This window comes from Pseudopipra pipra, chromosome 15 (assembly GCF_036250125.1).
Source record: "Pseudopipra pipra isolate bDixPip1 chromosome 15, bDixPip1.hap1, whole genome shotgun sequence".
NCBI lineage: Eukaryota > Metazoa > Chordata > Aves > Passeriformes > Pipridae > Pseudopipra > Pseudopipra pipra.
Window position 1 is genome coordinate 18,637,096 of NC_087563.1, and position 24,920 is coordinate 18,662,015.

General features: G+C 41.6%; 1 protein-coding gene across 5 annotated transcripts in view; it reads right to left on the reverse strand.

Annotated features, from left to right (window-relative positions):
* GABRB2 (gamma-aminobutyric acid type A receptor subunit beta2) overlaps positions 1-24,920 on the reverse strand; it is a 116,263-nt gene that overhangs the window by 15,673 nt on the left and 75,670 nt on the right. For all 5 annotated transcript variants that reach the window (XM_064672303.1, XM_064672304.1, XM_064672302.1 and 2 more), the window contains 2 exons: positions 2,397-2,534; positions 1,106-1,258 (listed from right to left, as the gene is read on the reverse strand). In XM_064672303.1, coding sequence (XP_064528373.1) covers positions 1,106-1,258; positions 2,397-2,534 — 291 coding nt within the window. The remainder of the gene's footprint in view (positions 1-1,105; positions 1,259-2,396; positions 2,535-24,920) is intronic.

Consider the following 24,920-nt stretch of genomic DNA (forward strand, 5'->3'; position numbering starts at 1 on the left):
CTCCCTGGAACCTTCCCTGCTCCAGGCTGAACAATTCAAAACGGCTTCACTAAGGGCCAGTTGGGCCTGACAAATCTGGTGGCCTCTGCAACAGGGTTCCAGCAACCTTCTGGAACGAGTCTCAGCTATAAATTACCAGGCTGCAGTTACTGTTATCTTGCTTTACTCAGGCATTTTCAGGATATCTGCAGTCTCAAACTCTTAAGGGAAAATGCCACACAGAAAGGCTGGTAAAGCTCAGACTATTCTCTAAGGTTAAAATGTCAGATTCTCAATAGTATGTTTTATGGGGGTTTACTTGTTTTAGCTATACAAGATCTGTACTGGCAGGAATCAGTCTGGTTTCCCTGATTTACCTGTATCTATTTGGCAACAGATACAGATATTTATTTTTGCAACATGCTTGGATCCTCTGATGAGGGGCTCAGTATAAACATGGGAGTAGTGATGAGATAAGAGAGTGGTCCAGAGATTAATTAGGGGAACAAATTTGGAATGTAAGGTAACAGTAAGGAAAAAAACCCCATAGAATCATAGAATCATTTAGGCTGGAAAAGACCTTTAAGGTCGTTGAGTCCAACCTTTAGCCCAGCTCTGTTCCCTCCTCTGGACCTGCTCCAGCCCCTCAATGTCCTTCCTGAAGTCAATTCTGAGGGGCCCAGAACTGGACACAGTATTTGAGGTGCAGCTTCATCCCTCAAGGACAAGTGAGCTACAGAAGCCCAGCAAAACCTTATTTAATTCATACCTGAAAGGAAAAGCAATTTATAATCCGTAACACAGAGCTGAATGTGTGTTCTGGCCTGCCATGGGCAAAAGCAAACTAGGTGCAGTCTCTTTGGATACAAACAAGCAATAAAAGAACAGAAAATGTGGAAACAGGCTAATTCTGGTTACAATGATTACACAGTTAGCTCATTCAGACACTAAATCCCTTTCATTTTTATTTAAATGGTGATGATTTAAATGCTGATTCAAACAATACAAAGTTTAACAAGCCAGACATAAAATATCTAACAGAATTTTTTTTCAGCTCATGCACTATCCACTAAGCCAGAAAACACTCAGCTAATGCACACTGCAGGAGAGGTGTAAACAGGCCTACCTAAAGCAACTCTTGCAGCTGAAGCATCATAATTAATCCAGAAGGACACCCAGGAGAGGATAGTGATCAGAATAGAAGGCATGTAGGTCTGCAGAATGAAGTAGCCAATGTTTCTCTTAAGTTTAAAGCTGAGAGACAGCCTTGGGTAGGCACCTAAAAGAGAATATTTGGCATGGCCGTAATTTACTTGTATAAAGCCTGAAATCATCTTCCTGTCATTCTGGTTTTATTATTTCATGCAACATAGAGTACACTCAGAGCTGAAAGATCCAGGATAATCAGCTGCAGAATTTCTAGCAAGAACTAGGATTAAAGTATCTTTTATTCTAAGGGTACAAGGATGCTCTGGGTGCATCTCTGCTGGTATCACAATGTCCAACAATCAACAGCCAAAACACATGTCAGAGCAGGAGAGCACAGAAATGCCTGGTTCCTGGCAGGCTGGGGTGTGCCCACTGCAGGGGAACCCTCATTCTCTCCCAGAAATTCAACACCTGTCTTTTGTCTCTGGATATCACAAGTAATTTACTGGATGAAACATTTGTTGAAATGGATGCCTAGAAATCATTATTCAAGTCCCATTTCTGCTTGGTTTGGAAGAATTTGGGATGCACCATCTTTCTACAGTCCCTTCAAAGATGATTTCTACCCATATCTGAGTTTTGATGATAATTTTTCAAACACACTTACAGGTTTCCCAAGTGGGTAGAGAACATCACAAAGTAACAGCCCAACCCAACTCTTGCCTCTCTTGAACAATTTAAGGTCCAATTAGATTTTCTCCTTCTCCTCAGACAGCATCTTTTCAGCCTTCAAAAACTCATACACTTTGCTAGAATAGGCTAAACTGAAAATCCTGTGGAACAAGGACTTTAGAGGTTTTACACTGATGACAAAATAATTATCCAATACATCCACAGCTTGGTAAAAGGAACATCCAGAAACAGGGAGGAAAAGCTTCCTAATTTCCTGCAGGCTGGGTTGTGACTGGTTGGGTTTATGGCCACACTGATACACTGAGGTGTGTAAGTGGCTGAATCAGATGTCACAGGAAAACAGAAAATACAGCTCATCTGATGAGCCTCAACATGACAGATGACTGTCCCTCTGCAGAGGGGAATGGACACCAGAGAGCTGTAAAAACCTTCCCCTTCCAAAATTCACAGCTGCTGCTCTCATTTACTCCTGTTTCTAAAATTATTGCTTGGATCCTGAACTGCACATTGTGAATTAACCCATTTCTATAAAAGTCTTCCCAGCCAATTCCCCTTTTAGCTTCCCCTCCACAAACCTGTAGAGAAAACAACATTCTTGGTGATAAGCTTGTAGTCTACAATGGAGAACTGGGGCAGCTCGATCTTGGTCACTCCTGTGACAGCATTATCACCCCCACGCCAGTAAAACTCAATGTCATCTGTGGTGTAGCCATCTACAGAAACAGGAGCAGACAATTAACATCCACAGCTCTTCTGACAACCACAGAGAACAGTCCAGACAATTCACTCAAAGCATAACTTCAAATATATTTCAAAAATTAAACCATTTATAACACAATATGTAAAAAACATACAGACACAGGTCATTGTATATATAATTTCAAAAGGTAATCTTAGTGTATTATAATATTTGTTGGGTTTGTATTTTTTTTAAAGATCTATTACATGAATATATCAGTAAAACAAACCTTTAAAACCAAATTAAGACTACACACATCCCATCTCTAGATAGCAACTGTACATTCAGATTAAAGTAACTTCTGATCTCAAGGCTGGCTAAAACAGCAAGAGTTTGCTGCAATTTCTGTCCCTGGGCACTGGCAGCAGAATCATTTCCTCCTGGTGCCCTGGAAGAGGTGCTTTTCTGCCTGGTGGACCATGGTCAGTACAGGAGAGAGGACAGTGAGAGTAACACAGGTGATAATTCAACATACAGCTGGCTCTGTGTGCTCTGTGTTTGTAACCAGACTGTGAATGAAGAGGACGAACTCCAGTTCAAACCCATTTAGTTTTTACTGGTAAAAACAGCATAATCCTTTTTCTAAAATGGCCTGAATGCAATAAAAGACAGCCACGTTCAGGGAGGCTTGGAAGAGGCCTTGGAAGAAGCAACTGGAGCAGATGCAGCAACACCCATCACTGATAGAAAACACCCACAAGAAACCACCAACCAAAATAATCCCCCATTTTAGAGTGCTCAAATACCACTTAGTTTCAAGGAATAATGCACTATGCACAGAATCTATAAAACTGTTTCTGCACATCATTCTATTTCCCTCCAATACAAAGACAGTAAAAGGCACACAATAAAAGAGCACCACACTTAAAAAGTCTGTTTCCTTGAAAATGACCTGAAATACTGAGAAAATATTGAACGTTTAAAGAAAAGAGGAATACTTGTACTTGTCACTGAGATTACTGTAGTTTCTGAACTAACAGACTTGAGCTATGAAACACAGCTTGAAAATCTTTGACAAGAAATTCTAATCTTTAATTTAACTTTTTTAGGCCAGCTGCTTCTCGTGGTGAAGATTTCTGCCAAGTTGTGACTCTGTTCAGGTCCCACCCTGGCAACTCCCCCCCCCCCCTCCCTGGGCTGCAGGGGTGGGGTCTCCTCCTGCCTGGCCCCCCTGGTTCTCAGGGCACTCCTGGAAAAGCTGCATCCCAGCAAACACACTGAACCTGTCCATAACAAAAGCTTCTGTCACGTTCCCAAATCTGCAGGGAAAGAAGGTTCTCCTCACCTTCTGTAATGGGAATATTTCCCCTCCTGTGCCCCTTCTCCCAGGGGAGCAGCAGTTGGAAGGGGAATTCCTGTCAGTACTGGGGCACTGGCTGTAGACAGGCAGTTCCTGCAGGATACTGGATTTTAAGCACTGCAAGAGCTCCTTCATTTGCTGTAAAAGGCCCTTTTCCAGGCAGATCCCTGGCACAGAGATGGAGCTCACTAATGACTGTGCTCGTGGCAGCACAGCCCCACTTCACAGGATGGCTGAGGGGAGAACGTTTGTGCCCTGACTGTGAAGCACAAACGCTGCACTCAGTGCAGTCAGTTCTGGGCTCATTTCTCCAGGTGTTGTGGTGGGAGGGACGTGCAGAGTCTGCAGACCTGACATCCCTCAGCTTGTCGGGGCACCTCTCACCTGCCTGCTCCCAGGTCTACCTTCAGAGAACAGGCAGACAGCTCACTCCTGGTTCCTTGTCAATCAATACTTTATATTTGTCAAGTCTCGCTCTGGGCTCTCAGAGAGAAAAATAAAATCGAAAATAAAGGAGAATGATTAAATTGGTTGATCTTGAGTTGTAAAAGCAACTTACTGCACTGAATGTTATGAAAAGTATAAAAGAAGATCCTTAGAGAGTTTAGGGAGAATAATATTACCCTGTTGTAAGGGTTCACTCTTTGTGATATGGCCAAGTTTTGCTGATATTCTACCTGAAATCTATCCTGCCCTCCAACAGCAAGTTCCAAATTCTAATACCATTTACTGAACTTGGTGGGATTAATAAAGGTAATTTATTTATTTTTGAGGTAATCTAACTGATAGACTTCCCAACTAATAAATCAGTCTTTTATTTTTGTTTCTGAAAAAACAAATGCTAAAATAAATTTCAGAAAGGAAAAAGCCATTTTTCTATGTAAGAAAAAATATGTTTATAAAAAGCCCAAATGGCTCTTTATTTTACTGTATTATTTAGAACATCTGCTCGTAGAACTATTTTGTCCAACTGCCTGGGAAGGTCTGGCCTTGGTCTGATCATCCCAGGGTTCCCAGGGAGACTCCAGGACTGCCAAGGGCTGCAGCACCAACCTCTCCCAGGCAGACGTGGCTCAGCTCCTCCCTGCACTCCCACAGCCTGAATACCAAGCACATATCCCCAACCACCTCCTGAGCAGAAATGAACTCCCTTGAAACTCCAGCCAAAGATTCCAAACTGCAGCTCTGGGGGCTTTGGGAGCAGCTGTGCAGAATTCCTGTGCAGAATTCCTGTGCAGAATTCCTGCTGCTCAGGGGCTTCCACGGGGCAAAGGCTGAGCTGAGACCACCCTGAGTGACAGGACTTGGGAGCAGGGATCAATCCAGGAATTTCAGGAAGTCTCTTTAAGCTTTCACTAAAACACTTCTTTCTCTTTCCAAAAAGGATCAATTATCCCATTCATTTCATAAGGTGGAGAAGGAGAGAAAAGAACATTACAGTCATCTACACATGAATGCTATTGTGTACTGCTAAAGTACCCAAAGATAACTGGATATAAGTCTAATACCTGCAAAACATCTGCCAGAAGAGAGAATGGGCCTGTTCATGTCTCTAGTGGATGTTTTACAGATATTGAAGTCCAAATACCTGTGGTTATGATAAACTCCTTCTGCAGATATTTGAGACTAAAACCAAATTTATTTACAAGTTAAAATTATTTAAAGACCAACCAATTTAAAATAGTAATAAGCAATCTAGAAAAAATAACCTGTGGCTCTTTGAAAAAAAAAAAAGATTTAGTCAATGTCAGCTCAATATTTCTAAATTATCAGATCACATGTTGGTAAGGTACAAAGGAAAGCATACTAAACCCAAAAATTCTCCAAGAATCTGAGTAAGCACAGGACACTCTTTGATTTAAACTGTGAAACAACTGTTGGTTTCCTATATATTAAATTGAAGGTAGCACTGGTACCAGCAGAGAGAATCTGATTGATTGCTGTTCCCTCAATCAGTTCTGTATCAGCAGCAGCACCACTTACTCCACGTTCACAAAGTTCCATTTCTCTTTCTGTCATGCATCACACACCAGCAGTCAAGCAAATCAATACCCTGTCCTGGTGATATGGCACCAACATTACCAGGAAAGCAAAGCATTCCCCATTCCCATTAACAGGGACAGGGAGTTGATCATGCCCTCTCCCTCCAGGAATGACAGATGATGAAGCACTGCAGAGCAGAACCAACAACTAGCAGAACAGAAAATAAAACCCCTTTCTCACAGAAACTACAGAAATGTCAATTTTTACCAGTCTATTTAAGAGAAGTAAAAAATCAGAAATTCTTTAAATACATACAAGGTAAAATGAAAGCTGGACTAGCTGAGCATGAAAACATTTAGACACAAGGCAGTTATCAGAAACATCCCACCATGGAAGGAAAGAAGCAGACTTTTCTGAAAAACTCAGCATTTATCAGGAGGATTCACTGTCTCACAAGGCTTTGGTTTGTACAGCTGGGCAAGATTTCACACCTACACATCTCCATGTGCACACTGGGTAGGAATCCAAGTGCTCCACAGCACCAACACTGTGGCAGCACCTGGAGACAACCCAAGACACTGAAACCAGTGGGGTGATACAAAGGTGATCAGGAAAGACAGAATTTATGTGCCACATTTGCCATCAGTGCAATTGCAAAAAGCACATCATACTTGTTTCTCTCTCTCCTTTCTCATCCCCTCCAAATTCTGTCTTTCTGCATAAACCATTAACATTCTTTTTACATTTCACTTCAAAGGCTTTTTCCCCTAAGGCTCTGAGGATTTGGATACAAAAGAGGATGCACAACTTTCTGACTGCAGTGAAATTCAATGGATTTTTAGATTATATTGGCAACATTCTCAAAAAACAATCACCTTCAAGTTGTACAAATGGTTCCTTATTGGAGAGAGTGGGGTGGGGAGAAGGAAGAGATGGAACTGTGACTGTAATTACTGCATGCAGCCATGAAAAACAAAACAGAAAAGGGATTTTGATGGCCAAGTGAAAGGCCAAAACTGATTCCAGGATTCAAGAGTAGATTTTCATGGTGTTAGCAGAACCAACTATGATTTTCATGTAGGCACTGCAAGCTGATTCTCACTCCCAGTGAGCTGCTAACTCAGAATAGGTGTCCTGGTGCAACCCATGGAACACCTGCCTTTTGTCCTAGTGATTTCAATGAAATCATTCATACTTCAGGGAACCTCCTGCTAAATGCTTCCATAAATAAAATGCTTCTGTTACAATTGTTCTAGGAAAAGAAAGAGAGACCAGAAACAGATGGGGAGAACTGTACCCATGCAATGATATTCAAAAACCTTTTAGCTCCCAGAACTCGGTGATTTCTTGCAACCTTTCTGTTTCCACAAGCTCAGTTACTCCCACCAGCAGGAATGATTTCAAAAGTGACTGGATTCAACACTCTGGAGATCCTGCAGGCCCAAGAGCTCCTCACACAGCAGAGTCTGGGGTGCCTGGTGGCAGGAGGGTAACGAGGCCCCGCTGGCACAAAGCTGGTGCCACCTCATCAGAACTCAGTTGTTCCTGAGACTCCAGCAAACCCTGCCCAGCACTGCCAGGGCTGCCTCTGCAGGGCTCTACAGCAGCTCTGCCTGGGCAGGCTGCAGGGCAGATCTTTTCCTTCCCATGGCCATCCAGGAATGCTCTTCATCTTCTCCTGATCTCCATCACTCTCCTGTCCCTGGTGTCTCCTGCAGACCAAGGGCTGTGTTTATGGATTAAGTACATCCAGGACACAAGACAGTGAACCACATCTGGCTCAGTTTTATTTATTCAAATGGCCGAAGTCCAGGGATTTCCATCACTATTGAAAGGACAGATCTGGTTCCTGTAGGCACAAACAATAGTGCAGATTTTATACAGCACCTAAAACATCCCACCCCCTACTTCTGCCCCAGTTTGTATTCCCTGACCCACTCCACTCAGCACAGGACATCTGAGGAGGAGGGGGTGACATCATCATGTCAGTCTTGCACACTGAGTCTGGATCTTTCAGTCTGGATCACCTTGGAAGGTTATTTCAGTGTAACATGGGTGACATTGAGCAAATATGTGAAGAAAACATAGGGGGGCAACTGTTGCCAATATAGAGTTAAACAGACTTATTTCTCACTTCCACTACTACTAAAATTATGAAGGAAAAAACCCTTAATCTGCAAATTTTGAAAATCAGGTTAGTATCCATCACAGTTCTGCAGAAAAGTTTATTATTTCCCTATTAAACTTATCACACAAAAAAAGGAGTTCCTGATCACACAAGTAACTAAGTCAAACATGGCAAATCTTTCCTATACAGAAAGGACAGGGGGATGCTTAGTTTCATTTGCAATTAAATTAGACTAGGGCAGAATACTGGGAAACTGAATATTAAGAAGCCCTAGAAGAAGAACTGTTTTCTTAAAGCTCAGTGTTCTTATCAGCTATAAGAAGGACCAAGAAATTTATTCTCACTTCTCCTAAGAGTAGATGTTCAGAGACACACAGGAAACTGTGATATAGAACCATGAGGGCAACACCAGTCCTTGCTGAGGAAAGCAACATCCAGGCAGGAATAACAACTTCTATTTAAATGGGAACTGTGGCTGATGTAAATATGACAAAAACAAATACATCAATTCTTGAGTGATCTATTTAAATCACAAAATGAACAGAACTCAAGTGAAAACAACCATTTTGAAAAGACAAGTGCAATCAGGTGTAAGCAGGCAATGGCCTTTTTTTCCCCACAGAAATCAACAAAGTGAAAATATAAATTATTTACTAAGTCTCAAGACTTAAAATTTTACTACATCATTTTTCTTTACTACATCTGTTTTCTTCCACGCTGAAGTCAATGAAAGCAAGTGAAAGTTAAATAAAAAGGATAAAAATCTTCAATATCACGCTTTGGCATCAAAAATTGGTTACAGCAACACAAAGGTTGTTTACCCCAGTTCAGATTTAACCTTAATAAGAAAGTAAGCACTTCTGCCAGGAAGCTGAACTGGGGTACCACAGGGAAGGACCAACTCAGAAGGCCAAGAGACTTCTCAAGGCCTGCTGGAACCTTCTACCACACCCAAACTCTCCAGTTGGGAAAGGATGATAGAGGAGGGCACACGAGATACAGGGCTGAACATTTCCCACTGCACAATTCAGGAAATGAGTGATGCCTCTCATATATTAACTGGACCGCTTTAGAAAATCTATAAATCTGCAGGGGTGGTCTCAGCAGCCCAAGAATCAAACATGAAATCTCTCCTGTGTTTTTAAATGAGGCATTTGTGGAAGTGATGATTCAAACAGAAAGTACTGTGTTCTTTTGGCACAATATTAAAGGTCCAACTTGGGTGCAGAGGGAACAATTTTTTTGTACTTTGATGCATATATACACTGAATTTTTCAACTGTAGTCTGAAAAGATATTTTTGAAGGTTAATGGCAATGCCTTAACCCCCAACTTCTTGTGTAAAACTGAAGGTTGATTCTGATGTTTGAAAATAATTATTAGCAACTGCCTTCTACTCTTGAGTAGACAGAACTTTTATAGCAAAACGTACATCCACACTGAGGGGGTGTAAATGACAAATTGCTTTCTCCTCCCACCCTCCATTAAGGACAAGGATCATGTGGGGAAAACAAATACTCCCATTTGCACCCTACCATGGATTGCATCATGGCCTGCACTCATCCTCCTGCTTTGAGCTGATTCCTACACTTTGATCTCATCCGACTACATTAACTAATTTCTGCAGAGGAAAACTGGTGTCCAAAACAATTATACATGCTCTGGAAATTCTGAAGGAGCTCAGACATTGAATATTGTTTACTAACAGGCAAATAAATCCCACAATTTACTTACTTCAGAGAAGACTTCATGGAAAGACTATATATGTTGGATTTTTGCTCTTTTATCTGATTTAAGAGTTGGTCTTTTCAAAACTGGAAATAGAAGTGAGGGGTATATCCAAACAAATGAATCAGCAAAACATCATCTCCATAAGCTCAATTTTTAATACCTTAGGTATGTAAGACCAAATGTTCCAAGTTACAACCCACTATCAGCCTACATTTTGAATGTCGATGTACATTACAAAAAAGAGAGGAAAAATGAACAACATCTGGCAACCTTAACATTATTTATAAAATTGCATTAATACTCCACTCTGCTTAATTATTCCACAGCTGTATTAAAAATCCAAGGCCACAAGGAGAAAAATGTAATTTGTAGAAGAAAGCCCTTCTGTCTGTGCCTGTGCCACATGCTCAATTTAGAAAAATATTTATTCATTAGGATATGTTAGTTTGCAACACGGTATGAGGCAAAGTTCTGGAATATTATTCCATTTTTACCTGCAGTATTCAGGACATCATAATATCTAAAACACTTACTTTTAGGTAAAAATCTGGTTATGGAAGAATAGGAGCCTTGCTCTCATTGACTGTCCAACAGCAACATGCTAAAACCTGGTACTGCCAGAGCAAGACATCAGTAGAACATTAAAACCCCCAGGATTTTACTCTTACAAAATAAAGGCTGTGGTTGGACACTTACCTGAACCTGCAAAAATTAATCTTCATTTCATAACGAGTAACCTATAATGAATATTCTTTCTAAAGTCATCCACAGGTGAGGATAGATTTGGGAACTTTTTTCTTAATAGAGTTTCCTATCTGCAGAAGTCCTCTGTCTTCTGCAAGTTTTTCAAGGATAATTACATGCACCTTTGCTGGGGAGAACTATTTATACAGTATCATGTGACTGAAGTTTATAGGAATGTTAATTATAGACTCTGATATTGTTAGAACTACATCATTATTTCCTAAAAATTGCAATAGTCCTCTAACATTCCCAGATGTCCTTCACACAGCCTGGCTGGTATCACAAACCACACTGCTGCCTCCTCACACTATTTTAGTGGGAGCTTTTGCCTCAGGGCTCAGAGGACTTTCCTGCAGGAAACTCTGTTGTGACACCTCTACCAGAAAAGACAGTTCAGGTTTGTTGGCAGGATCCCAACTCCTTTCCTGGGATGCTGAAAGAGGGGAGAAGAAATTCTTTTGGCACCCAACCCTCCAGCTTTTAGCAATGGAATACAAAGAAGTTCTTTGGTGGGTAAGGACTTTAATGCTGTGGATGGGTGTGCACAGGGCAGCAGGAGATGGGACAAGGCCAAAGGAGGAGAGAGAACTGTCCTGCAGCTTTCTGCTTTAACTGGCACAGAGGACTGCAGCCCTGAGAGCCCCCAACACGCTGAGAAGCAGCTACTTCTGTGGAATCTCTGCCAGAAACAACCTCCTGCCACATGGTTCCACTAGAAGAGTTCACTTGCCCTAGTCCAGTTTAAAGTTTCACCTTTTATGCACCACAAAGCCAATTAGATCCTGTTCTGTAGGTAATACCCTGTTCCACATTAGATCCTGGTCTACAGGTAATAAATACCCTGTTCCACTCTGGTTCCTGTATTCCCCTCTGATTGACACTGATATTCCCAGGTACCAAACCAGGAAGGTCTCATCACCACATTTCACATTTCAGAAGTTTTTAAGTCAATGAAATGGTCTGTAACTTTTGGACCCTTCCCTTCTCTGGAGCAGCAGCTCCAGGCACTGCTCCAGGCTGTGCCTGTCTCATGAAGGAGATGTGGCTGAGACAAGATAATGCCAACCCTTAAAGGAACTTTTCCCCTCAAGCAGATTTTAACACACTGTTGACTTTTATTCTGTTTTCCCCCAGCTCTAGTATGGTAACTGTGTCAATATGCAAATATGTATTACATAAGGTTGCCTCTTGGGCTGGAAAAGCAGGATATCTGCATGTAAATGTTCATTAAAAAGAAGCCAGTACAGTATTTTCACATACATAAAAGGGAATCAGCCTCAAATACGAAAGTTAAAGCCCTACAACTTTATGCTGAGAGCCCCATGTGGACTGCACCTCTCTCGTGCCTTTGAAATTAATACCCTTCTTCAAAAAAAACCTGAAGAGAAAAACACATGAATAATACACTGATGTACAACACACAGTGCAGATACACAATGCAGCAATGGAAAAGGTTATCATTAGTATTCAGAATCACTGCATTTTCCTGACACGACTGCACAGAATCATTCTTGAAGGAGTTATGACTCAAACTCTCTTCCAAACTACAAAAAAATGTATAATCAAGCAATTTGACTATTTTCACCTAAGCCTACAACATTCCATACCTGTGCCTGTGTTCCTTTGCCTTGCACACTGCCATTCTGAGCCTACCCTTACAACCTGAGGCTTATTTGCATCACACGTGTCATTATCTGCATTTAAATTCCCACTTCCTGCCTTGTCCCTCCTCTGGGAAGTGTTCTCCTGTGTGTCTGTGGGCTTCATGAATCACAGAGCTGTTCTCTGCAGGGAACACACTGATTCTGTGCAGAAGCAACAAGCTGAAAGTACAGCTCTACATAACTTGAATATCAGGTATCTAAAGAAAGATCTCACATGAATAACAATGAATATCAGGAAAAAGGAAAACCAGGAAATCACCAAACCTTCCTATTTGTTGCACATGATAATGGCAACATTCCCAGGATTTCTATCAGAACTGCATGTTCAGCAATGAGACGTTCTTTGAACAAGAGTTTTCCCTGAATTTACTGAGAATAATCTTTCCAGGGAGCAGACATATCAGAAGTTGCACTTACATCATCTGTGTTCTGCAGTTACCATATGTCAATATTTCAGAATCATTTTAACTCAGAAACCACAGGAAGCATTTTGTTCTGACCAAAGGTACCAGCACAAGGCCTGATGCTCAGATGGTGTTGATTGTCTACAGACTCTCCACTGAAAGCACAGATTTAAGGCATGTGCAAATTAATTCTAGTGTCCTATGAACTGCTAACTTGTGAATGGTCTTAAGCACAGGCAACACCAATTTCTGGTAGCATACTTCCAGAATATAGTCTCATGAGAACAGAGAGCAATGTTCCAGCTCAGTTCTGGTAACAGTCTGCCTTTAGTACTCTCTTTTTAAATCAGTTCCCAGCATGGAAGAAGTTGGGTGTTGGGTTTTTTGAAGAAGGAAACAATTTACAATTCTACCTGTACATTCCTTAGAGACAATTCTCCTAACGTAGTTTTTAGCCAAAAAACTGAACTTCATTTAGAAGACTAAATGAAGAATGAGTTTTGTCTGATAAGGATTTCATGGATTGTAGTGACCAGCATTAATAAATTTTAAATCACTTCACAAATCATAAGACCCTGTATTAGGGGATAAGGAGTATGTCACCTATCAATTAAGTGCAGCCAATTTAATAGCACAAAACAGCCTCACCCACCAGTTTATGGCATACAGTGAGGAATGCAAAATCCAATTAAAATTACAGGGGGAATTTAGCCGGGTAGAATTTAATTAGCAAAGATACAATTTTGCCAGGAGACTGTGGCTAACACCTGTTCTGAAGTGCAAAGTGACAAGGAATATGTAGTAACAAACATTTGGGTCATAATTTACGTTCTGTTTGCCAGGCAGTTCCTCTGTCCCTGGATCCCTGTTTCCACTGCTTGCTCAGCTCCCAGTGCTGCCACAGAAATCTCTGACTCATCCCAAAATCCTAATCCAATCCAAGCAATACTGCTGGAACACTGAAATATGTGGATTTTCATCTTTCTGCACACAGTTAAATCCCACTTCTGAACACCTTTTACCCGCTGGTGAGGAGCTGCAGTGCCTCCTGTCAGAGCTGGGAGTGGCCCAGGGACACCGAGGTTGTGCCCCAGCCCATGGCAATGGCCAGGGGGGGCTGGGAGCCCTCCTGGGGTCACTGCCTCTGTCAGAGGTCACACAGGCAGGGAGGATGAGCAGGGAAGGAAAGGGGCTCTCTCACTGGGATACAGCTGGAATGCCCCATTGGAGGGGATGGCAAGAGCACCTTCCCAGCCCCAAAGGCAGAACCAAGAAGACTCAGTTCTATTGTACTGTTAAAGTTGACTCAATCTGAGGTTTTCTTAAATCCCACTATTTATCTTTTGCATGCCCAAAGTAACAATGAAACATCGATTTGCAGGTATTAGAACACCTCCTGAAATACAGATTGCTAACTTTTTCAGTGCTCCCAACGGCAGAAGTCTTAAAAATGAGTTAAAACAAGTTATGAACTGATTCGTCACCATTTTCTGTTATGTTCCTCTGGTATTTTTCACTTGCTTAGGAGAAAGTTGGAAATTGCTTTGATATCCATGCAAAACATCCATGGAAACACATCCTTCATTCACAACTCTACAAGTGATAACTTTCAAAGCCTAATAAAAGCATTTTCTACATCTGGCAAGTTGTTACATTCACTAACGTTGTGAATTAAAATCCAAATTCAATTCTGTTATCTTTAATGACTGCAGTTAATGTTTTCTCTCTAAATTCCCCAGCAGCTTCATTAGCATTAACAGCAAGTCACTGGGCTACCTCCCTGATGAGAGATGAGGCCCCTGATTAAGCCATTCATTATATCCATCAGCATTATACTTACGAGTTAAAATCCTCCCCTATTAGTGATGAAAGGAAAGGAATACATACCAGAAACCCAGCACTAATGAACCCACTGTCAGTAAATCCACACGTAGCTGCAGTGCAGGACAAATAAAGCATCAAGATTAAAGCTCTGAGCTTTGACAATTACATAAATAATGAGAGAGAAAATAATTTTTAAAACCTCACTTAGAAATTCTGGCAATGTCTTTCTAAGTGGAAAAGCAAAGAGTGTTCCAAAACTGTCCATTTTTGCCTTGAGGCTGCCCTTTGACTAAGAGAAACATAGAACACCATTACTGTAGTTCTCACGTAACAATTTTAGTTCAATATTGAAAATATAACTTTTCATCACAAAATGTAGGTGTATGCTCTGTATTTCTTTCAATTACTTTTATTGACAGGAAAATAAAACCTTGTGATTTGAGAAATTGTGAATTAAGTCTATATATTACTGGTTCTCCAAATCAAGTGCCACAACCTAAGGGCGGATGGAATAGAAACAATCACTGGTAATTTTGAATGAAAATAAGAATGTTTTATAAATCCATCTCACCAAACCATCAAAGCAACAGAAATTACTATATTTTCTGCAGTGGCTTTATTAAATATATACAGCTCTAACAAATCCAGTTTATTTTGTAAACACATTTGGTTTTGTAAAGTTGCTTTTATACCAGCAAGAAAGTCTCCAGGGTGTGATGTGTGCTGTGTGATTGCTGTTTGTTTGTGCACTGTGGATTTTCTTCCAACCCACTTCTCACCTCGAGCATTTGGTTACCCTCACTCAGCTCTCAGGCAGCCAGTGCCATTAATTATCCACTCTGGAGTGGCTGTGGGCTGTTGATTAAAGCAGTGCCTCGGTTCCTGTGTGTGCACCTACCATCAATTGCAACCTGCAGCTCTAAAAACAGGTAGTCTAATTCTGCACACAACAGTTCTGCTTTAAAATATCTGCCCTATAGGAAATCAACAGGTTTAAGAGACCAACTCACCACTTGAGATACCTTAAAGTGAGTTTCAGTTCTAAAAGCTCGGTTGCTGAGGAACTCCTGAAAAGCAGGTGCTGTCTGAGATGGGATCTGCAAAGCTCTGTGGGGTGTGTGTAAAGCAAAACCCTCAGGCCAATGATCCCAGCTGAAACCTTGGCCCTTCTCAGCAGTCACATGAGGGGCATCTTCCCCCTAAAGCCCCAGCCCTGAAGGCAGAGGAGGGAAGCACTGCCAGGCTGTGATGGGCACAGGGACTGGCACTGGCACTCCTGAGCCACAGCAGCTCCTCTCTGCACGGACTTCCCACTGGTCTCCTGCAGCTGCCCTCTTTGCAAGGTGCAGTTCTGAGACCAAATCTGTCTGACAAAAGACACATCAAACAAAGAACTGCAGAATAGGCTTGAACCTCCACCTTCCCTTGCTGCCTCGTGTCCCCAGGAGAAGGTATGAGGGATGTTCTGCTGTCACTGCTGCTCTCCTCTGCTCTGTGCTCCCCCTCTGCAGCCACCTGGGCCACAAGGGTACACACACAGGCAGAACCAGAGGCACAGACAGGCTTTTAAAGTGAAAAGTAACTTCGAGGGGAAAGGAATACACTTACCCTTAACTTGCCTTTCATCTAAGTAAGTTCAATGAATATGAAATGAAAATTCCTGGAAAATTCTCTCTCATCTAGTTCATCTTTCTTATTAAAATAAGTTGTGTATTCCTTACATGCTCTCTGTCTTTGTTGAAGATGGTTGGTGTTGATACACCTGACAGTGAACTTTTTATGCTTTTAACTGCACGTAGCAACAACAGCAAAACAATCAAACAATCTGTCAGCAGTTCACTTTGGCTGCTCAATAGTTTAAACAGCAAATTAGTGTTTCTGTGGGAACACAAAACATTTGGAGTCACTTACATGCAGAGATCACTCTTGACTTGATTTAGATACAAGGCTCTACTTTACAATTGAGCCTTTGAAGAGAGGCATTCCACCTCTTCCATTGATTTTCTGTTCATTAACTTGAATAACTAAACCTAAGATTTCTGCATTAGCACACACATCATCCACCTAATACTTTAAACAGGCAGCTGATGTTTCAGAAGAAACAAAATGCTACCTTATGTTAGTTTATACACAGATATGTAGACATGTATATGCTACATATCTTTAACATTGACCAATTTAAAGGATTTCAACTTATATATACAGTTTTTCCCATTGAGTATTTACAAATTCCTCTCATTTACTTAAGAATATAGTGAACTATAAGAACATACAGAAGAATTTGCAATCACTGAGAAATCAAGTCCCCCAACCTCACACCTCTTCCCCCATCTACTGATGTGCTTGAAAAAAATCACAAATTCAGTTCAAAGAAAAGAGTACTAATTCCAACTGTTTCTTTTCTGTCTAGGAATAACCACCACCAAGCTGGATCAGCTGTTACTGGTGACTGGAGAAGTCCCACCTTATTGGCATTTAGACAGCTCTGAGCAATATGCAATGCTGAGAAGCCACTTTAACACGTTATTTTTTCACATAATATTGTTCCTTCTTCCTCCTAATAATGAATTGTCTTAATAAGAAGAGGCTTATCACTGAAATGGGGCAGAGCAGCTGTAAGGAAATCAAAAACTGCAATGAATATGCCTGAACACATGACTTTGCCTTTATTCATCATACGCTTCTCCAATCCATCAGATGGAATCAATAAGAGGCTGGACTGACCCAGGATGTAACTGTGCTGATCAGGACTCTGTCACTTGAGGCTTTACCTTGGAGACTTCTCATCTGTGGCTCTCCCACAGTGAAGGCACTTATATCAAATTTAGCCCCTTTCTGAAATCAGCCTGAAGTGTCAGTATGTCAAGCAAACATGTTCCACACAGTCCCCATCGATTTTAGGTTTGACTCTGTATAGTCTGTAACAGCACAACCTCCTCATTTCCATCTGTACCCCTGGGTGGAACAGAAAGCCTCCCCCAGGATCACAGCTCTCTGTATCTTCAGTCCTGCACTGTTCTGACCTCTCACCTGTGCTCTCTGGATTTACATTACAGGAGAAGGAAAAAACCCAGCACCCTCAAACCCATCCTACAAACCAGCTGAGAGCCCTGGCTGGTTGCAAAGATGAGAAAACTGCAGCACCCAAAGCAGCGTGACCTTGCTGCTCAAGGTTTGCTGAAAAACTCTGACCTGAGGGTTTCTCACTGAAATATTCCATATCTTCACGTCTCCTTGAGCTCTGCTGCTATAAATAACATGTGCACAGGGCTTATTCTCAGCTCTGGTGGGGGTTTTTTTGTGGCTCTTTTAAAGTTCTTCAAAGAAGAGTCTGTTTCCTGCAACAAACATTTTTTCTCATACTTGATACTCTACGGCCTCATAAGAAAAGACAAAAAATTCCATGTCCTTGTTGAAGATTGGCAGTGACACAAAAGCAAGAACTTTTTTCCCCGCTGCACTCACATTCTTATGTGCTAATGCCCTCAATATTCAAAGTTTTAGTCAATGCCAACTTCCTATACATTAAAAAATAACATGCACCAATTGAAGGTTTCAGATAAAAGAGAACTGTCTGGAGTGTTTCTGAAGATTATACACTTAACTAGCTAAATTCCAGCTATTTCTCTGTTTTGTAAGAGAAAAAAAAAAGTATAAAGTCAAAGAAATAGAGAAAGGGGACCAAATCAGGAATTCATGCATATGTTACATAAATGCAATCAGGTGAAGTGCATTTAATCCCCTGGATTTCAAGATACCTGCTCTATTTTTCGAATCTTGTTGATACTGAAAATCTCTTGATTACCTGAAATAATTTACGTCCCTTGAAAAAAAAAATAGATAAATAATACTGGATTCCTTTTTTTAACTAATGTTATATGTGAATACTGTAAGGATAAAAAAATAATTTTAAAGTGAATGGAGCCAAACTATAATATAATCTGTTAATTGTGTGCAAGCAGGCCAGACGGCACAGAGCTGGTAATCTTCAGGGAGAGACAAATCAGATTAGTGTACTCTCATATACTGCCTAATGCTATCAGTTTCTGCTTGGAATCTGTAAGAAAGGCAAAAAATAATAATTGGGGAATGAATGGGTAACAGTCTCCAGCCTTATCCTGGTACACAGTTTGCACTGATGGGGCCAAGCTGTGCACTCCCTTCTCTGGGGGAGTCACGAGATGCCTCAATCCTAAAACATGGGGAAGAGAAACAGCTTTGCAAAACCAGCTTTAAATAAAGAGGTAATTAGATGTAAAGAGCATAATGCTGATAGCAGTTATTGCTGGTAACCTGCAAACACAGTCGACCCAAGCAGTGTCTCCACAGTAGCACCTTCTCTGCCGGGACCTACCCTGCATTTCACGTTCTTACTGTGAGCAGCTTCTCCTAATACTCTGTACTACCAACAACAAACTGGTCTAGGTACAACAGCTTCAGCTCATCCCCTGGGTTTGTTAGCCAGAGAAACATTAATATAGTATAAAAAGAAACTATAGCCCAGCTAATGTCACCACAGGTCAGAGGTGACCGAATCAGCAGTACATGTAGGATCAGAAACCCATTTCCCAGTCTGGTTTCCCACCTCAGCTGCTCACCCTTCCTGAGACACAGCTCTCAGAAATGAGCTTCCTTTAGGAGATACAAGGTTTTGTCATCCTACTAACAACCATTAGTGATCTGAATCATAAAAAGAAATGCACCTTCTCCTACCCCCTAGAGCAGAAGCCACCGAATGGACACTTTCCCCAGGCAGTCTCCAGGGCTGGTGCCAGTGTGTGCCACTAGGAGGTGGGTTACACACCTGGGATATCTGACTTTTCCTGCTCTGTTTCCTCCTAACAACTGTACTCACATATCAATCAGCATTTAGTCACCACTTTTCCCTGCAAAACTCAAATGGAGCCAAAGCAATACCAGCCCAGGAGTGTGGATGGTGTCACCTGCTTGGCTTTCAGGCCCTGAACCACAGAGGAATGAGCTGCACAGGCTCTGCTCACACCAAAGAAACAGTGCTGGGTGATGGGCTGTGCTCAGACAGCCTGGAAATGAAAAATAAAACAGAAAAATCAAGGGGAAAGTGCACCCAATGTCAGACTCTAAGCCTGGCTCCCGATGCTGTGGTATTAGCTCCTCTAACCCAGATGACTGATCATTCCAAAGATTACTTTGGAATTAAGACATTTTCTCAGAGAGAATCTAGAGATATAAATACTTATAACATATAAGAGGGTTTTTTTCCTGTGATAAAAGAAGATGAATGAAGACACACAGTCCTTCAAATCATGATTATGTCTAACCTGAAACCATTCTCATTTTGAATGAACTACCATGATTAAAGCCTCTTAGGATTCAAATATATTTATATAAAGACAGGTATTCATGGGCAGCATTAAGACCCATGATCAATTGTCCAGATTATAGATTTACTGCTGGGATATAAAATGCACATTCTATAGACACAGAATAGGAGGATTTGAGGAAATTTCCCGTTTCACCAGCAGAATAAACAAGACAGAATATACGTTAAATGTTGATACTGCAAAAGGACAAAATTAACATGCTGTGAATTCTGGGGATATTATCAGTGCAATTTGGGCTAGAGAGAGATTTAGCATCCCTAACTTCACAATCCTAACCTTGTGACTCAGATCAGATACCTGAACTCCACCTGCAGAAACTGGAAAAATGATCAGCCTCCAGAAGAGGATCCATCTCCTCATATGAGAGGTGTGATGACCTGATTTCAGGGGATATACAACTTTCCCCAGCAATACAGGCAGAGCCAAGAGTTTCTTTAGTAGATGCCTGACTCTGAGATCACTATCCTTAGGTGAGCTAAGCACTAACTCATCAGACTAATGTTACTCTGAGGCTGGTTTATTATTTCTCTCAGCATCTAGAGGGTGTGCCCTCTCTGGGCACAGATCCCACATTTCCCAAGTGCTCTGGCAGGGGAGAGCCCTGCCATGCCCACATTGGAACAAACTCTGCTGTCTGCTGTCTTGCCAAAGGTTGACATTTGTTCTTGAAAACTCTTAGGTTCAGAAAGATGACTCCCAGATTTGAAACTACAGATCATGAGAAACCACGGGGCGTGAGGAACCTAAAACTGGATTTCAGTTTCATTCCCACATGTTCATCTGAACAATCCTGGAAAGCCTTGCTGTGATCTGTGGGCTCTGAATGCAGCAGCGTGACAGCCCCTGCCCTGCTGAGTCAGCTCTGGACAGAAAAGTGGAACCACATCCCACCATTCTTCATCCTGGCTTCCTTTGGGATATCAGGACCAGCCTGAACTAACACCCTCTTGCTTGAGGCAAGGAAGGATCCCTTGGAAGGATACCTTTGGAAGGACACACCCCGAATTTTTTTCCACATAACAGCATTTCTATAAAACCAACAGCACAGAAATTGAAGCCCTGGTTTATAAACTGCAGCACACTGAAATTATTCAGGATTTTTCTTCAGCATTATAGAGGGAGCTTTTTCAATTCCAGTTCCACTGGAAAATAGTTTCACTTGATTATTCCATATGAAATTATTTCTATCAGAGCCTTCTCCAAATGAAGTTTTTTCTTGCACTTGGGCAAGTCAGTGCCATGTTTATGTTGCATTTCTGTCAGTCCCTTGCCTGGGTACACGTGCTGATGGCCAGAGCAACAGCAGAACAGAGATTTCCAGAGCCCAGGCTGCCAGTCCTCAGCACTATCTAACACTGCTGCACAAGAACTTCAAACTAGAGGCACCATTTCTCTTTTCATAAATGTACTGGAAAAAAAAAGGAAAGCTTTGGTTCCAACACTAAGAATTTTGTGAGTAAAACTTATTCTTTTCATTGTTCTATAAACATGGCAACTTTCATTATCTTAATAAATTAACAAGAAAAGGCATCTCTGTTGCAATCACGTTACATAAACATCTCACCAATAGAGATATATCATTAGATTATATTTTAAGCTCCCATATGTCACTAGAATTCATGCTGAAACCACCTTACAATGCAATCTTTATGACAGATTTCTGTGGATTAACCAGTTTCCAGTTTTCTCTGACATTTTGTTAAAACTTTAATACTCTAAGCACTGTTGGTTGACATCCTTTCTGCCACTACTTTTGCCAAGCACGAGCATATGCTCCAACACAGCAAGGGCTGCTCTTTGATTTCTGTGTTTTAGCAAGAAAAATATTTTGCACTGATACTGCATATTGTTTTAAAAGTACTAAGCTGAATAATACTTTATTTTATACATGTGGGACTTTGCTTCCACGTGTTCTGTTACTTTTATCTCAATCTGTTCCAATAGAACATGTTAATGAAGCTCCCTGACTCTTCAAATCTGCCACCACTGCCCTTCCCTGTCCCAGCAGAACCTGCTACGATCAATCCCAGCCAGGAGAGCTCCTAACTCAGGAGCAGGACAGAGGACAGACCCTGATGTTAGCACCATCACTGCTGCCAGGGAATCAGTGTCACATCCTAATCCATGATATCTCCCCAAGGCTGGGGTTTTTATTTTGTTTGGATTCCCACACTCCCACCCTGAGTTGCCATTTACCTCATTATTTCTCAGTTCTGAGATGCCATTTTAGGTGTAAAATTTGGAATTTCATTTTTTCAGACCACCTCTCCAATGAGATGAAACTGCTAAAATCTGACTCTATCCTTTCAAGATATACAAATGTTTTGAAAGTTTCAGAATTTTCAGATCAAGAAATGAAAACACTGAGGATGGACTTGATAAAAGCTCTTTCCTTCCCATACACTCAATAAACATGTTCATATTATTTTCCAAATGTGGTTTTCTCTAATCTGCGTTTCCTCACCTTCTTTATAAGAATGTCATTCAATACAACATAAGGAACCTTATTAATGTCAAAATGTAGGACATCTACTGCCTCCAGCAACTAGCTCTGCTGTTCAGAAATGGTCCAGGCTCCACCACATGGGATCCACTCAGGAACAGGAGTGTTAGGTTCCAAATGGAAAAACAGTCCTACAAAGAGGAGATATTTGCCTTGGCAGAGGGGAGATGCACACAGCTGACCAGCTCTGCAGACTAGAGGTTTAAAAATACTTACTGGGCAAATAATTCTGTTGCTCATTTAAAACCACAACCATTCCAACCCCTGCTGTGAGTGCCCAGAGGTGGTTTTTCTCTGCAGACTGTGCCCCTGGCAGTGGCTCTGAGCTGGCAGCAGCCCCCAGGGCTCCTCCCTTGGCAGCAGAGGGTGTGAGGTCCCACTGTGCTGCCAGCCCTGCAAACACTCCAGGGCAGGCTTATTAAAGAAGGTTTACAATAATAAGGAGAGCAATCCCTTATTGACAACTCCAACACAAGAACTTAGAAAGCAAACAATAGGTTCAGATGGGACCATGAGCAGTGAGAGAGATGGCACTGCCCAGGATGGGGCAGGGCAGACACTCACACTGTTTAACTCCTACCATCTGCACCACTGAGCAGGACAGACCACTAAAGGCAGCCAGGAAAAACCCAGTGATATGGTTTGAAGCTGGCTCCCTGCCAAGTCTCCAAACCTTACCACAAGAAATGTGTGTGTGTGTGTCCCCAAACCTCAGGGAGAAGAGGGAGAAAAACAACCAAGAAAAACCAAAATGAGAGAGAGCTAAAGCAATATATATATAAATATATTTACACTTATGTTACAGTTATATACAATTGAAATATATATACAATTTCACAAGGGAAAGGGAAGGGGGAAGGGAAAAGGAACAAAACCAAAACAGAATATATATATATATCCGGATTAGTAGCCCAATATCTAGCAACTAAAATAGTTAGCAAAGAATATCTCACTGCTCTCCTGGGACAACCGAGAGTCACTCTGGAACGATCGCCGGCAACCTCCGCCTCCCAAGGCCGACAAGGCCCAACCAGGCCTCGCTCCCCAACAGGACAGACCCAACAGCAGGGAACCTGCACCTCCAACCGCTGAAGGAAAGAGAGCGAAGGCCTCTCCTCCTTTCTTCTTATAGCCTGGCTTAGGTAAAAATCGTAGGGAATACTGGGTACATCTGGGCCCTTCCTTGGTTACAAACTGGTCACCAAGGAAGGCCTAGCCCAAACCACCACACCCAGAAATATCTTTTCTGAGCAAGGCACATGTTACTCCACTGAACAGTGCACAGAGCGAAGCACTTGTATGTGTATTTACTCTTACAAAGGAAAAGGGTGACAGAAAACAAGGTAGAAAAAGGCAGTGACAGTCAAAAATCCAAACAGCCCAGAACTGCTTTCATGACCATAAAGTAAACTTGCCATTTTTCTGTGGGCTGACACCCTTTTAGGAAAACACTCAAGTTTCTGGTTTGGTCAAATGTATGGATGCACTTCACAGGACATCTGACAGGTCTGGAGTTAGCACAGACCACGAGGAATGTGAGGAATCAGCATGTCTGGGAATAACATGGGAACATGAAAGTAGAGAACTGGGTTTACAGTGGATGGATAACAACTGTATTTTCAATCCAGGTTGAAAAACCCCTCCACTTCTAAATATTTTATTTTATATATAAATTACCTTCTTATATTTCACTCTAAAAACCTGAAAGCTCACATCATCAACATCAACCATACATAATGTGAACTGTGGGTTACATTTTAGGAAGATGGGAGCCTTTCCTCCTGTTCAGAAAAGGGAATATTGTCTAAGGCATCAACCCTAATACTCCACCTGTTCTGTTCTCTTCTAAAATACCCTCGAAGTTACAGAACTTTTTTTTTCATTCTTTACTATCATCAATTTTCAGAGAAGTCATACAGACCATACAGACAGGTTAAAAATGGATGTGGAATAAATAACCCTGTCCCCTACATGAAATATTCAACCATTAGCAAGATTTATGGAAGCACAATCATGCTTCCATAAACCAGCGTATCTGTTCTTACAAAACAGAAAGTTCTGGGATATCTATCTGATCATACTCATCCCCAAGGTCTTTTTGCACCAGCTTGAGCAACTTAAAATGCAACAAGATGTAACTCAGCTGCAGACACTCAGTAAATAACACCCAATAATTTCCTCATCAAAAACTGTTGCAAATAAAGAGAACTTCAATTATATTTAAAAATGTTCAACTAAATTGTTACATTTATTCTGAAAAACAAATTGAAATATAATAAAACCAGTTTTAAAAATCAGTATTTATTTTTGCATTTCTTCCCTCAGTTTTAATGCTGTATTGTTGAACTGGGCTGTGTTGAGGGATTTAGAACTGTCAGTCAGGAGGGATTTCCTGCTGTGAACATCGAGGCACTGGTGCCAAACTGGGGAGAGTGCTCAGTGACAGAAGAAGGATTCCCATGAGGACAACACAAAGCCCCACACCCCCTGTCCAGATGGTCACTGGAGCAGAGCAGTCACACACCTCTGCCATCCAGAGCAGCCATCAGGGAGTGCCCAAGTGTCCCTGTGGGCAGGAAGGGTCATTGAGTCCCCCTGCCACAGGGGTGACAGCAGCTCTGTGGGAACAGCCCTCACACTGATGGCACCTTCCCATTCCCATCCAAGGCTCTGGAACACAAATCCAGCCAGCAAAGGCTCTGGATCACCACACCTCA